The sequence below is a fragment of the Rhinoraja longicauda genome, chromosome 9, assembly GCF_053455715.1.
Source record: "Rhinoraja longicauda isolate Sanriku21f chromosome 9, sRhiLon1.1, whole genome shotgun sequence".
In the NCBI taxonomy this organism is placed as follows: Eukaryota; Metazoa; Chordata; class Chondrichthyes; order Rajiformes; family Arhynchobatidae; genus Rhinoraja; species Rhinoraja longicauda.
The window spans coordinates 69555688-69570668 of NC_135961.1; the positions used below are offsets into that span (position 1 = coordinate 69555688).

At 50.2% G+C, this 14981-nt stretch overlaps 1 protein-coding gene across 3 annotated transcripts in view; it reads left to right on the forward strand.

The window, feature by feature from the left end:
- vps54 (VPS54 subunit of GARP complex) overlaps nt 1-14981 on the forward strand; it is an 87174-nt gene that overhangs the window by 20064 nt on the left and 52129 nt on the right. For all 3 annotated transcript variants that reach the window (XM_078405694.1, XM_078405695.1, XM_078405696.1), the window contains exons 6-7: nt 633-773; nt 1590-1975. In XM_078405694.1, the coding sequence (XP_078261820.1) occupies nt 633-773; nt 1590-1975 (527 nt within the window). The remainder of the gene's footprint in view (nt 1-632; nt 774-1589; nt 1976-14981) is intronic.

Below are 14981 nucleotides of genomic sequence, written 5' to 3' on the forward strand. Positions count from 1 at the left end.
GAGAGGGGCCCGTCACTGGAATCCAGTGGAGAGTGCACTGTCACTGGAATCCAGTGGAGAGATGCCGTCACTTGAATCCAGTGGAGAGAGGCCATCACTGGAATCCAGTGGAGAGAGGCCCGTCACTGGGATCCAGTGGAGAGGGACCGTCGCTGGAATCCAGTGGAGAGATACCGTCACTGGAATCCAGTGGAAAGAGGCTGTCACAGGAATCTAGTGGAGGGGGCCCATTACTGGAATCCAGTGGAGAAGGGCATGTTACTGGAATCCAGTGGAGAGGGGCATGCCACTGGAATCCAGTGAGGATGGGGCCAGTCACTGGAATCCAGTGGGGGAAGTGGTCATCCACTGGAATCCAGTGCTGAAGGGGCCAGCCACTGGAATCCAGTGGGAAGAGCCAGTCACGGGAATGGAGGGGCGGGGAAGGCATCTTCCACTGGAATCCAGGGGAGGGGCTAGTCTCTGGATTCTGGGGGGGGGGAGGGGCCTGTCACTGGATTCCAAGGCGGGAAGGGGCCTGCTACTGGATTCCAGAGGGGGAGGGGGGATTTCCATCACTGTATCTTTTATTTGACTAGAAACTGCGAAGCAACAAACATTGAAAGTTGTTCATTCTCCTTGTCAACTTGCAGATATTTCTGAAGTCAGACTTTGCTCTGGAGGATCCTGCAACCTTCTCCACAGTCTTGCCCTGGTCACACTTCAGTGGTCAGTATGAAGCTGGTGTCAAAGGGGCTCGTGACGGGGCATCTTCCAGGTTATTACAAGAAAAGGTATCAGAAGCAATAAGTTGTGGTCCTTGACGTTCCTGCCTTTCCAGCTTCTCTGAGCCACTCCAGACTGCTGCAGTGGAGGTCTGCACACGTACTGGGGGCATTGAAACGTCAATGACTTTTAATTATTCATTCACCAACTGAGCGTTGCTGTAGCAACCAGCATTCATTACTCACCCCTAATTTCCTTTACAGAGCGACAAAGAGTAGATCATATTCGGCAATCCGGCAATGTATGTAGGCCTGATCAGAGTCGTTGCCTCAAAAAGGCAGCCGGCAATATCAGAGACCCACACCATCCTGGCCACGCTCTCATTTCACTCCTGCCATCAGGAAGAAGGTACAGAGCTTAAAAACTAACGTCCTATCACTTACGACGTTGTGACCTAATTGGTCTGAGGTGGGCATGTCACGTGCCTGATGCAGGAAGGATGTCGGAGTACTTGAGATTTACCATCGTTGGGAGTGGAGATGAGGTTCATTAATGGAGAAAGACGTTGAATCTTTTTACAGAACTAAAAATATATTAGATTTGAGGAATATTTGAAATGAGGAAGGATTTTCATAAAATGAATTGAGGAAAACCAATTTCCATTGGGTCATTGACTTGATGTTAAGATTTAATAGTAATAACAGAAGGTGAAAGGAAAAAGATTGTTAAATGGTGAAAAATATTGTTGTATGCAATATCCTTCTGAAAGCAATTGCAAAATCGATCATTGGATATTTTTGATACTTGTGGGAATGTGCCTTTGTAGCAGTGAAGTACTAAATGGCCGCAGTGTGATGCTGATGCTGATGCTTCTTGCCTTGCAGTTAAGCCATTATCTGGATGTTGTGGAGGTGAACATTGCTCAGCAGATATCTCTCCGCTCCGATGCCTTTTTCCATGCGATGACATCCCAACATGAACTGCAGGACTACCTCACTAAGACTTCGCACGCTGTCAAACTGCTGCGCGACAAAATCGCCCAAATTGACAAAGTCATGTGTGAAGGGTCTTTGCAAATATTGAGACGAGCTGTGACTAGAAATAACTGTGTAAAAATATACAATAAACTCAAATTAATGGCCACTGTGCATCAAACACAGCCCACAGTCCAGTTGTTACTGTCCACGTCTGAATTTGTCGGGGCACTGGATCTGATTGCAACAACTCAGGAAGTACTGCAACAGGAGCTGCAAGGAATTCATAGTTTCAGGTAGATGATGAACGTTTCATCACCATTATTGCTTTTATTTTCTGTGTATTAGCCTTTGGACATACAGTACAACCCATTGTGAAGTGAATGTGTCCCTTTAAAACACGTCGTGTTCTTGCCTTCCATCCTGAAACTTCATTCAAAGCCGAAAGGAATACTTTTTACCAAGTCATGGCTGAACAACTTGTAGCTGACTGTAGGAATGGGCCAAACGCGGGCAATAGACAATAGACAATAGACAATAGGTGCAGGAGTAGGCCATTCAGCCCTTCGAGCCAGCACCGCCATTCAATGCGATCATGGCTGATCACTATCAATCAGTACCCCGTTCCTGCCTTCTCCCCATACCCCCTCACTCCGCTATCCTTAAGAGCTCTATCCAGCTCTCTCTTGAAAGCATCCAACGAACTGGCCTCCACTGCCTTCTGAGGCAGAGAATTCCACACCTTCACCACCCTCTGACTGAAAAAGTTCTTCCTCATCTCCGTTCTAAATGGCCTACCCCTTATTCTCAAACTGTGGCCCCTTGTTCTGGACTCCCCCAACATTGGGAACATGTTATCTGCCTCTAATGTGTCCAATCCCCTAATTATCTTATATGTTTCAATAAGATGGGACTAGCGTAGATGGGGCATCTTGGCCAGCATGGGTGAGTTGGTGTGAAGGGCCTGTGTCCGTGCTTTGAATAAGAGGAGAGGAGGCTCCACAACACAGGTCCTCAAAGGAGTTTTTGACAATTTGGGGTTTCTGTGCTGTAATGGTATTTTATCATGAACTCAATGTTTAGTTCAATTAAGACTAAATTCAAGCTGAATTGATCTAAGTTCAATTGGGAATTGTGTTTTGGAAGATAAGCTGTTAAAACATGGATGTGAAAGGTCTAATAGATGTATGATCATCCACTTTGGTTGGGAAAATTGATCATATATTAAAAAAATAATGAGCGCTTGAAAGGTGTTAGTGTTCAGCTAACCGGGCTCTCAATGCAAAAGCATCACTGAAAGATAGCACCCAGGTGTTGCAAGCTGCTAGGCAGGCAATAGGGTTGAGATTGAGTTTAGTTTATTGTCACGTGTACCGAGGTACAGTGAAAACTTTTGTGTGCTAACCAGTCAGCGGAAAGACTGGCCTTTGATGTCTTCTGATTTGTGCACAAAGATGGTGGGCCTTGGTGAGACCTCACTGAGAACATTCTGTGCAAGTTGGGTCTCGATAGAGGTGCAGTCAAGTCCACCAGTATGATTCCAGGGATGGTGTGCTTGTTGTCTGAGGGGATGTGAGACCAGGCTGGCCCTACACTCTGTTGTTAGAGGGGATGTGAGACCAGGCTGGCCCTACACTCTGTTGTTAGAGGGGATGTGAGACCAGGCTGGCCCTACACTCTGTTGTTAGAGGGGATGTGAGACCAGCCTGGCCCTACACTCTGAGTTCTGAGGGGATGTGAGACCAGGCTGGCCCTACACTCTGTTGTTTGGGGGGATGTGAGACCAGGCTGGCCCTACACTCTGTTGTTAGAGGGGATGTGAGACCAGCCTGGCCCTACACTCTGTTGTTTGGGGGGATGTGAGACCAGGCTGGCCCTACACTCTGAGTTCTGAGGGGATGTGAGACCAGCCTAGCCCTACACTCTGTTGTTAGAGGGGATGTGAGACCAGCCTAGCCCTACACTCTGTTGTTAGAGGGGATGTGAGACCAGGCTGGCCCTACACTCTGTTGTTTGGGGGGATGTGAGACCAGGCTGGCCCTACACTCTGTTGTTTGGGGGGATGTGAGACCAGGCTGGCCCTACACTCTGTTGTTTGGGGGGATGTGAGACCAGGCTGGCCCTACACTCTGTTGTTAGAGGGGATGGGAGACCAGGCTGGCCCTACACTCTGAGTTCTGAGGAATGAGAGGTGATCTCATGGAATGTACAACATTGATAAGTCGCTTGACTGGGAAGATGGCAGTGATATTCCCCCCGCCAAGGTTACGTAGAACCAATGGTCATGGTCTCAAAGTAAAGAGGTCAGTCACTTGGGATAAAGATATTTCTTTGCCCAGAGGTTGGTGAATCTTTGTAATTCTCTGCACAAGGGATTGTGGAGGCTCAGTCACTGCCTATGTTCACCGCAGAGACAGATGGACTTGTGGATGTGAGGGAGATCGCCAAAGTGGAGGCCAGGTCAAAGATCAGCCTGATCTTATTGGATGGTAGAGTAGGCAGAGGGGCTGATTGGCCATCCCCTTTGAATTTTTATGTAAACTTGTGGTAGTGGTAGAGTTGCCGCCTCACAGCGTCACAGTTCCATCCTGACTACGGGAGCCGTCTGTACAGAGTTTGCACGTTCTCCCCGTGACCTGCGTGGGTTTTCTCTGAGATCTTTGGTTTCCCCCACATTCCAAAGACCTTCAGGTTTGTGGGTTAATTGGCTTGGTAAATGGAAATAGCGCCTAATGTGTGTAGGATGTCACACTGATGCTGTATCTGTAAACTAAACTAAGAGGAAATCTTGGAATTGTAAAACAGGTCAATGAGCATTAAAAGGGCAGAGCTAAATTAGCTGGCCAGATTGGACCACCTCCCATATGGTCATGTGCAGGGACAAAGATAGCAGTCTACAACGCCTGTGTCAACAGCACGCTGCTGTACGGCTGTGAGACATGGACTACATATGCCAGACTGGAGAGAAGACTCAACACCTTCCACCTTAGAAGCATCCACCGTATTCTGGGTATATCCTGGCAAGACAGAGTGTCCAACGCCGAGATTCTGTCTGGCGCTGGCCTTCCGAGTATGTCCACTCTACTCAGGCAGCGCAGGCTGCGGTGTCTGGGCCATGTCCACCGCATGGAGGATGGCCGTATTCCAACAGACATCCTCTATGGAGAGCTGACATCTGGGAGGAGAACCATCGGCCGCCCCCAGCTACGTAACAAGGATGTCTGCAAGAGAGATTTGAAGGCGCTCGACATCGATGTGGAGTCCTGGGAGAGCCTTGCAGCTGACCGTATGAGGTGGAGAGGTACCCTGAACCAACAACTCTAAACGGGAGAGAGAAACTGATGAACGCAGCGGCAGACAAGCGGGCACGCAGAAAGGAGCGCAGCAACTTCAACAGACCAGAGACCACACACAAACGTGACCTTTGCCACAGACTGTCACTCCTGCATTGGTCTCTTCAGCCACAAGTGACGCTGCTCTAGCCGAGGTGTGGAGCACGCAGCCAACTAGGATGCATCACCCATGGTCAGCCATGACCCAGGAAGCCTAAGAAGGAAGGAACTGCAGATGCTGGTTTAAACCGAGGATAGACACAAAAAGCTGGAGTAATTCAGCGGGTCAGACAGCATCTCTGGAGAAAAGGAATAGGTGATATTTCGGGTCGAGTCCACTCTGACCCGTTGAGTTACTCCAGCTTTTTGTGTCTATCTCTCATGTTGTCATGCTGCAGTGAACACAGCTTGGATTAAAACTGGAGCAGAGGGAGATGCCCACTTGAAACACTGGTCTAGAGTGGCACGGTGGCGCAGCGGTAGAGTTGCTGCCTTACAGCTCTTGCAGCGCCGGAGACCCAGGTTCAATCCCGACTACGGGTGCCGTCTGTACGGAGTTTGTACGTTCTCCCTGTGACCTGCGTGGGTTTTCTCCAAGATCTTCGATTTCCTCCCACACTCCAAAGACGTACAGGTGTGTAGGTTAATTGACTTGGTAAATGTAAAAATTGTCCCTAGTGTGTGACAATAGGTGCAGGAGTAGGCCATTCGGCCCTTCGAGCCAGCACCGCCATTCAATGTGATCATGGCTAATCATTCTCAATCAGTACCCCGTTCCTGCCTTCTCCCCATACCCCCTGACTCCGCTATCCTTAAGAGCTCTATCTAGCTCTCTCTTGAATGCATTCAGAGAATTGGCCTCCACTGCCTTCTGAGGCAGAGAATTCCACAGATTTACAACTCTCTGACTGAAAATGCTTTTCCTCATCTCCGTTCTAAATGGCCTACCCCTTATTCTTAAACTGTGGCCCCTGGTTCTGGACCCCCCAACATTGGGAACATGTTTCCTGCCTCTAACGTGTCCAACCCCTTAATAGTCATATGTTTCGATAAGATCCCCTCTCATCCTTCTAAATTCCAGTGTATACAAGGCTAGTCGCTCCAGTCTTTCAACATATGACAGTCCCGCCATTCCGGGAATTAACCTAGTAAACCTACGCTGCATGTGACCCCACCCCCTCTGCCCACCTGTCTGTCTTTTCTTTACGTTGTGTACCCCTGAATATTCAGCTCCCAGCCCTGGTCCTCTTGTAGCCATGTCTCTGTGATTCCCACAACGTCATACTTGCCAATGTCTAACTGAGCCTCAAGCTCATCCACTTTATTTTTTATACTTTGCGCATTTAAATACAACACTTTAACTTCGGTATTTACCTTCCCTCTCACACCGGTCACAATTGGCCCTGACCTTACTCTCATATCCCTTCTGGAACTTCCCTTCCCATTTATTTGAGAGTCCTTTGCAATTTCTCCTGTATTCGCTTCCCCTTTAACTCCATCTTCATATCCCCAATTTGTCAACCCCTCCCCCCCACTACTTAGTTTAAAGCCATACTTGTAGCACTAGCAAACCTGCCCGCCAGAATGTTGGTCCCCCTGCTGTTAAGGTGTAACCCGTCCTTTTTGTACAGGTCACCCCTACCCCTGAAGAGATCCCAGTGGTCTAGAAATCTAAATCCCTGCTCCCTGCACCAGCCCCTCAGCCATACACTCATATCCCCGATCTCTCTGTTCCTGCCCTCACCAGCACGAGGTACAGGTAGCAGTCCAGAGACAACCACCTTCGACGTCCTACTTTTCAGTCTTCTTCCTAACTCTCTAAACTCACGTTGCAGTATCTCCTTCCTCTTCCTCCCGACGTCGTTCGTGCCCACATGCACAACTACTTCCGGTTGATCGCCTTCCCTCGCTAGGATGTTCTGAAGCCGCTCCGTGATGTCTTGAACCCTGGCACCAGGGAGGCAACAGACCATCCTCGAGTCCCGCCTGCCGCCACAGAATCTACTGTCCGTACCTCGGACAATGGAGTCACCCACTGCTATGGCTCTTCCTGACTTCGGTCTCCCCGGTCGAGTCTCCTTGCCTGGGTTAGATCTGCCAACACGTCCGCCGCTCAGACTGGAAGCGTCTTCTGCCCCAACAGTTCCCAATAGGGTGTACCTGTTTGCAATCGGCACAGCCACCGGGGTCTCCTGTAGTCCACGTTCACTCCCCCTGAAACATTCTCCCACCTTCGCTCGACCTGGACCCTTGGCGTGACAGCCTCACAGTAGGTCCTGTCCAGGAAACTCTCGCATTCCCGGATGGCCCTGAGGTCTTCCAGCTGCTCCTCCAACTCCACCACACGTCCATTCAGGAGCTGCACCTGGACACAGTTCTTGCAGGTGTAGCTCCCAGAAGCTCCAGCGGTGTCCCTACCTTCCCACATCCTGCAGGAAACACACTGCACCAACTTGTCTGGAGGGGGGGGGGGGGGGGTGTGGCTGGCTTTGCAGCTGCGGCTCACCGGCAGTCTCTCTGTCTTTTTCTGTCCTTGTCTATTGTTACCGTTTAAATGTATATATTGACTAATTTTTAGCTCTGTATATGTTGGGTGTGGTGGGGGGGGGGGGTGGGGGAAAAGGGAAACCTTTTTCTAAATCTCCTCCTCAACGGAGATGCGACCTTTTTCCGTGTCGTATCTCCGTTCGCGCTACGGCCTAACACTGTGGAGTTGGCGGCCTCCAGCTGGGATCGACCTTGAAGACTCCGGTCGCAGGGCCTGGACTTACCATCTCGGAGGCTTCGGCCGTGGGCCCTGCAGACCGCAACATCGGGAGCTCCAGCCGTAGCAGCTTCGACCGCCCCGAATCGCGTGGCTTGATCGACCCGCTCGCAGGACCTTCATCGCCCTGCGTGGCTCGGCTGCAGCACTTTCCATCGCCCGGTGGGGGCTTAGGACCTTCATCGGCCTGCTCGGCTCGGCCCTGGAACTTTCCATCGCCTGGCGGGGGTTTCAAAAGTCGGGAGCCTTTTTTTTTTTTTTTTTTTTTTTTAAATCAAAAAATACTTTATTCAAGTAATAAATATCATTTACAAAACATCTTTTTTAAACAAACCCATCCGACATTTCCGGAGGTTACATATTCAATACAGGCATTTACTTAGACATTTACATACATTTACATACATATCCCTTATTTGGAGGGGCGTCTCTCTCCACCACACCCTGCCCCCCATGTCCAGCAGCGGAAGGACCCTAGACTGTGGTCCTCCCCCACAGGGCCTTGGCGTTGGCTGCACCGAGCTTCAGAGCGTCCCTCAGCACGTACTCCTGCAGTCTGCAGTGGGCCAGTCGGCAACATTCCTTGACGGACAGCTCGCTCCGCTGGGTGGTCAACAAGGATCGGGCAGACCAAAGAGCGTCTTTCACCGAGTTGATGACCTTCCAGCAGCACTCGATGTCAGTCTCGGAATGCGTCCCTGGGAACAGTCCGTAGAGCACAGAGTCCTCTGTGACGGAGCTGCTCGGAATGAATCGTGACAGGGACCCCTGCAGACCTCTCCAGACTCTCCTGGCAAATCCACACTCTTTGAAGAGGTGGGCCACCGTCTCCTCTCCGTAGCAGCCGTCCCGAGGGCAGCGTGCGCTGGTAGTGAGGTTCCGGCGGTGCAGGAAGGATCTGACTGAGAGGGCTCCCCTCACCGCCAGCCAAGCCAGGTCTTGGTGCTTGTTGGTGAGTACTGGCGATGAGGCATTTTGCCAGACAAGCTGGGCTGTCTGTTCTGGGAACCACGCCACAGGATCCATGGAGTCATTCCCCTGCAGTGCCTGCAGGACGTTCCGTGCTGACCACTGCCCGATGGACTTGTGGTCAAAGGTGTTGGTCCGGAAGAACCTGTCCACAAACGACAGATGGTTCGGCAATGTCCAGCTGACTGGCACATTGCGTGGCATCTGCGCCAGGCCCATCCTTCGCAACACCGGGGACAGGTAGAACCTCAGCAGGTAGTGGCATTTGGTGCCCACGTGCCTTGGCTCTATGCTCCGCCTGATGCAGCCACACACGAAAGTGGCCATCAGGATGAGGGCGACGTTGGGCACGCTTTTACCCCCGTTGTCTGCCGACTTGTGCATTGTGGCTCGTCGCACCCGGTCCATCGCCGACCCCCAGATGAAACGGAAAACGGCCCGGGTGATCCCCGTGGCGTAGGAGGGAGGGACGGGCCACACTTGCGCCAAGTACAGCAGCCCCGAGAGCACCTCACACCTGATGACCAGGTTTTTCCCCGTGATGGAGAGGGAGCGCTGCTTCCACAGCTCCAGCTTCTTCCCCACCTTGGCTATCCACTCCAGCCAATTTTTGTTACATGCCTCAGCCTTCCCGAACCAGATCCCCAGCACCTTCAGGAAGTCAGGCTTGATGGTGAAGGGGATGGAAGATCGGTCGGGCCAGTTGCCAAAGAGCATGGCCTCGCTCTTCCTGCGGTTTACCCTGGCCCCCGTGGCCAACTCAAACTGGTCGCAGACGCTGATCAGTCTGCGGACCGACCCTGGGTCCGAGCAGAAGACGGCGACATCGTCCATGTACAGGGAGGCCTTGACCTGAGTGCCCCCACTGCCTGGCAGTGTCACTCCTCTTATGCTCGCATCCTTCCTGATGGATTCGGCAAAGGGTTCAATGCAACAGACGAACAAGACAGGGGAAAGAGGGCAACCCTGCCTGACTCCAGACCTGACGGGGAAGCTGTCTGATTCCCACCCATTAATTTGGACTGCACTACAGATATCGGAGTAGAGCAGTTGTATCCACTTCTTGATTCCCTCCCCAAAGCCCATTTTGGAGAGCACGTCCCTCATGTACGTGTGCGATATCCTGTCGAAGGCCCACCCAGTCCCACAGAGCCGAGTACAACTCTGCCGGTAAGCCATCGCCTCCGGGAGTTTTACTCGAGTCAAAGGAACGGATGGAGCCAGTCAGCTCCTCCAGGGTCAGTGGTTGGTCCAGACTCTCCCGCTTGCTGTCGTCCAAGACTTCCGTGATGGAGGACAGGAAGTTTTGGGAGGCGGTGCTGTCTGTGGTCTTTACATCGTACAGATCCTTATAAAAGGATCTGCAGATCTTGAGCATGTCTGTCTGCGAGGATGTTACCGAGCCGTCCTCCTCCCTAAGGCTTTTGATCACAGAGCTCCCCCTGTGAACCTTATGGAAGAAGTAACGTGAGCACGTCTCATCCTGCTCAACATGGCGGACCCTGGACCGGAAGATGATTTTGGAGGATTCAGAGGTAAAGAGCCGAGCTTGCCGGCCCTTCAACTCTCTCAGTTCCTCCCTCACATCCACCCCTCTCCTCTGCAGAAGGAGTAGCTGCTGCAAATCTGTCTGGAGTTGACACAGTTCCCTCTTACCCTGTCTTGCTCTCTGAACACCTTTGGAGACGAAGAACTTCTTGATGTTCTCCTTTGTTGCCTCCCACCAGAGTGTCTGGGAGTCAAAGAGGGGCCTCACAGTTCTCCAACATGCGTAGTCCCTCTTTAGCTCCTTAACGTTCTCCGGGGTCAACAGCTCCACGTTTAGCTTCCACGTCCCTCTGCCCGCCTTCCGGTCCTCCTGTAGGTGACAGGTGGCCTGAAGGAGGCAGTGGTCAGAGCGCCTCGAGGCAGCAGTTTGACTGCCTGACCACAGGAGAAGAATGAGGAGGAGATAAGACTTTCTTTTCCTTCCATCACAGTGAGGGTGTGGTGTGCCTGGAGCAATCACTGTGATGGCTGTTTGTGTTAAATTGTAATTGTGTGTCTCTGTGTTCTTTATTGTTTACTGCCGGACCCTGACGTGAGAGGACGCTGGCGCTGTTTGTTTACTGCCGGACCCTGACGTGAGAGGACGCTGGCGCTGTTTGTTCGCCGCTTCTCCGTCAGGACAAATCTTTTGTTTGTTTTTAACTCTTGTTCGCTCTGTAAAGCGTCTTTGAGTATCCTGAAAAGCGCTATATAAATTAATTGTATCATTATTATTATTATTATTTTTACTTTAGTGTCTAAATACAAATCAGGCTCAAAAACAAGTGTAACCTCCTCACCTCCTCACCTCAGCCTCCTCACCTCAGCCTCCTCACCTCAGCCTCCTCACCTCAGCCTCCTCACCTCAGCCTCCTCACCTCAGCCTCCTCACCTCAGCCTCCTCACCTCAGCCTCCTCACCTCAGCCTCCTCACCTCAGCCTCCTCACCTCAGCCTCCTCACCTCAGCCTCGCAGCCAAAGACTCGCACTTTTCTCACAAGGCACTTCCCTCCACAGGGCCGCACCCAGACGGTGTAGGATAGTGTTAATATGTGGGGATCACTGGTCGGCATGGACCCAGTGGGCTGAAGGGCCTGTTTCCGAGGTGTATCTCTAAACTAAAGTTCACAAGCTTAACATTCACAAAGATGTGGAGAACTGTTATGATAACCTACTAATATGTGGATGTGAAAGTACAATAGCAAGTTGTCATCTGATTTGATATGTGTCTAAATGAATCATGATGCTTCCTGTGGTTAAACTCGGTGAATTCAGGATTGCCTCCAGGGGGTGTAGTTTTCACATCAAGACCTCATTCAGGGAATGTATCTGGTAAATGTTGGAAATAACTTTGTTAAACATCTCTGTCTTTCTGTTGGCATATGCAAATAATGTTTGAATTGGGCATTTTTTAATTCTTATTTAAAAAAACACAGCTCCGAATCAAACTTATGTGCATAGTTACTGATTCCATTGTGGATAGTCATGAATACATTGAATGAATAGAACAATACTTGTGGTCAGGAGGGTATAATTAACTTCATGGCAACTGTTTGTTTCATCTTTATGGATTGTTTAATTGTGGTAATAAAGTTTATGTTGTGGTGGCTGCCTCAAACAGAGTTTGTCCCTTGCCTTTGGAAACGAAGGAGACCAAGCCTGAAGGTGGTCTTCTCTATTTAGTTATTTTTCAAATCGTTCATCAGCCACCAGCTGATTACCAACCGTTCCATATTGGAAAGGTCCGCCCAATATTTAAATAGGAAATTGGAAGGCTCCATAGTGTCAATGTGGGGCATTTATTTTAACTCTATAAATGTTCACAATCTCGACACCCTGTCCAAGAAGGATGTGTTTCGGAGCCTGTCTTTGTCTCTCGTTGTCCTTTCCCCTGACTCTCAGTCTGAAGAAGGGTCTCGACCCGAAACGTCACCTATTCCCTGTCCCCACAAATTTGCTGTCTGACCCGCTGAGTTACTCCAGCTTTTTGTGTCTATCTGAGAAATGTCAGACTGTTTTAATTGTGGAGACACCTGAAAAATGCATTTGCCAGCATTTTGCAGTCAGTGGCATCGGAATTTACCTCGGAGGGATCCTCCGGGGACAGCAGAGTGGAGCCAACCCAACAGGACAAAACCTGTTCTGATTTTGAAATAGGCTGTTGACTCACCAAGGCCACCAATGAAGCACAAGATCTCGGCTCCGTTGTGCAAGATTTGGAGTGGAGCCTGGAGTGCTGTCTCACTCTACACACGCTTGGCTGTTATCACCACCCTTCCCTGTGACCGTAGCCCCTTCTTTAAGCTGCCCTGTGGAGATGAAACCAATCTGCTATTGGGCTAAAGATCCACATTATAAGCAGGGCCGATTCTGAGCCAGGAGGCCAGATGGTGCTTGAGAAGTAGTGAGGGCATTCTCCTAGTCTGTTGCCAAGGACAGTACTTACCTAACATCACTATTCTTTAACAAAAAGTATTTGTTCATTGAGCTGCTTGCTTTCTCTGAACCTTGTCTTGCGAAACTTGTTTGTCTTGTTTCGCTGAAGGCTAATCCTTGGGGCTGTAGGGTGGGTGTGAAGCAGATTTAGGATATTTTCAAGTCATGAAAGGCACAAATCAATGTACGTTTTTGATTATATTTGAGCCCCAAATAGACCTATAAAAAATGTGCCTTTTTGTTCAACACTTCTGGTACAGCTAAATCACACAGAAGGACCACTGTGAACTCCCTTTTCAACGTTCAAGCGTAGCAATGCAGGCCTTGATAAATTGCGGCTTCCAATCATCCTGGGGCGTGCTGCTCAGGCCTGTTTGTTGGTGCTGATGAAAGGGTGTAATGTGTAAGTCAGGGTGCAAAATGCACATGTTCACCAGGATTCTTGCACAGTGTGTTCACGGTGCATTAGCATTGCTATTCCCAGCCTTCATATGACTCCCATCATTCCTATCTGTTTGACTGCTTTGTCAACAAATACAACAGCCTCTGTTTGCTTGATCTACACAACATAATGCTTAAATGCCGAAAAGGCCTGTTTCCGGCTGTATATATATGATATGATATGATATGAATGTAGTGAAATGCAGGATTGAGACGTCATCGGTGATTCTCAGTCTACGGGCAAGATATTTGGTGTGTGTTTGGTTGGAGGCAGCTTCTGCAGCTGTGCTGTAACTACATGGTTTGCATAACGTTCCTGAAGCTGAATCGTTGGCACAGGTGGCACACTTGTTAAAGTGGATGTGGGCCATTTGTAGTGATGCTGACAGGAGCCGTGCCAGCTTGTTAGACTGCTCGGGGATTGTATTGCTCAATTATTTATGGAATGCACAAACGTAGCTTCTGTCTAGTTGTATCGAGGGAAACCAATGTACCCACATTGGCAAATCCACGTTGCCTTTTATCTCTGCTGCCGCCCGCGCCTGCTGTGGAATCACTGACATTTGTTTTAGAAATATTTATCGCTAATTATTTTTTTTGGGACAGGAATTTGCCGAGAACATCAGGTTTGAAATCTGTTGAATGATGTGTGTGGTACAGTGTGAGAGGGTAATGTATACCTGCAGGAGCTGGTCACAACATATCTCATTTGTTGTGTTTCACAGTCGGCACTGCTGAGCTCGAGAACTCTCATCTAAGTGACCGCCATTACACACTAACTCTTCACAAAGGCCACACCTTGCCAAGTAGTGCCACACCACCAACTCTCCACTCTCTTGCCTTGCCTTGTCTGGTGAATTATCCCAATAGAATATTGTTCACACGGGCAGCACAGTGGCACAGCGGTAGAGTTGCTGCCTCACAGCACCAGAGACCCTGGTTAGATCCTAACCTCACCTGCTGTCTGTACAGGCTTTCGGCCCACCAAGTCCGTGCCGACCAGCGATCACTCTGTGCACTAGTTCTATCCAACTCGCTCGAGACATTTTACCAAACCCATTTGACCAACAAACCTGCACGCCTTTTGAATGAGAGGAACCTGGAGAAACCCCGTGTGGTCACAGGGAGAAACTCCTTATAGACAGCACCCATAGTCAGGATGGAACCCGTGTCTCTGGCGCTGTGAGGCAGCAACTCTACCGCTGCGTCCCTGTGTTGACCCATTTTGTAAATGTGGTCAGTATGGCACTTTGGTTTTTGGTATTTCCTGCTTTAATATTTCAAAGGTTTCAAGGCTCTTTTATTGTCACCTGTACCAATTAAGGCACAGTGAAATGCGATTTATCTACAGCCATACGAAAAAAAAGCAACGAGACACACAACTGCATAAAAGTTAACATAAACATCCACCACAGCGGATTCCCCACGTTCCTCACTGTGACAGAAGTCAAAAAAGTCCAATCTTCTTCCTCTTTATTCTCCCGCATCGGGGCAGTCGAACCATCCGTCGGGGCGGTCGAAGCCCCCACAGCCGGCGTTCGATGTTCCCGTGTCGGAGCGATCGATGTTCCCGTGTCGGGGTGGTCGATGTTCCCGTGTCGGGGCGATCGATGTTCCCGTGTCGGGGTGGTCGATGTTCCCGTGTCGGAGCGATCGATGTTCCCGTGTCGGGGTGGTCGATGTTCCCGTGTCGGGGCGGTCTAATCCCCGTGTCAGGGCGCTCGATGTTCCCGCGTCGGGGCGGTCGTTGCTCCCGTGGCTTGGAGTTTCTGAAGTCGGTCTGTGACCAGAGACCGTGAGCTCCGTGACGTTAAGTCCGCAGGCTCCCACGAT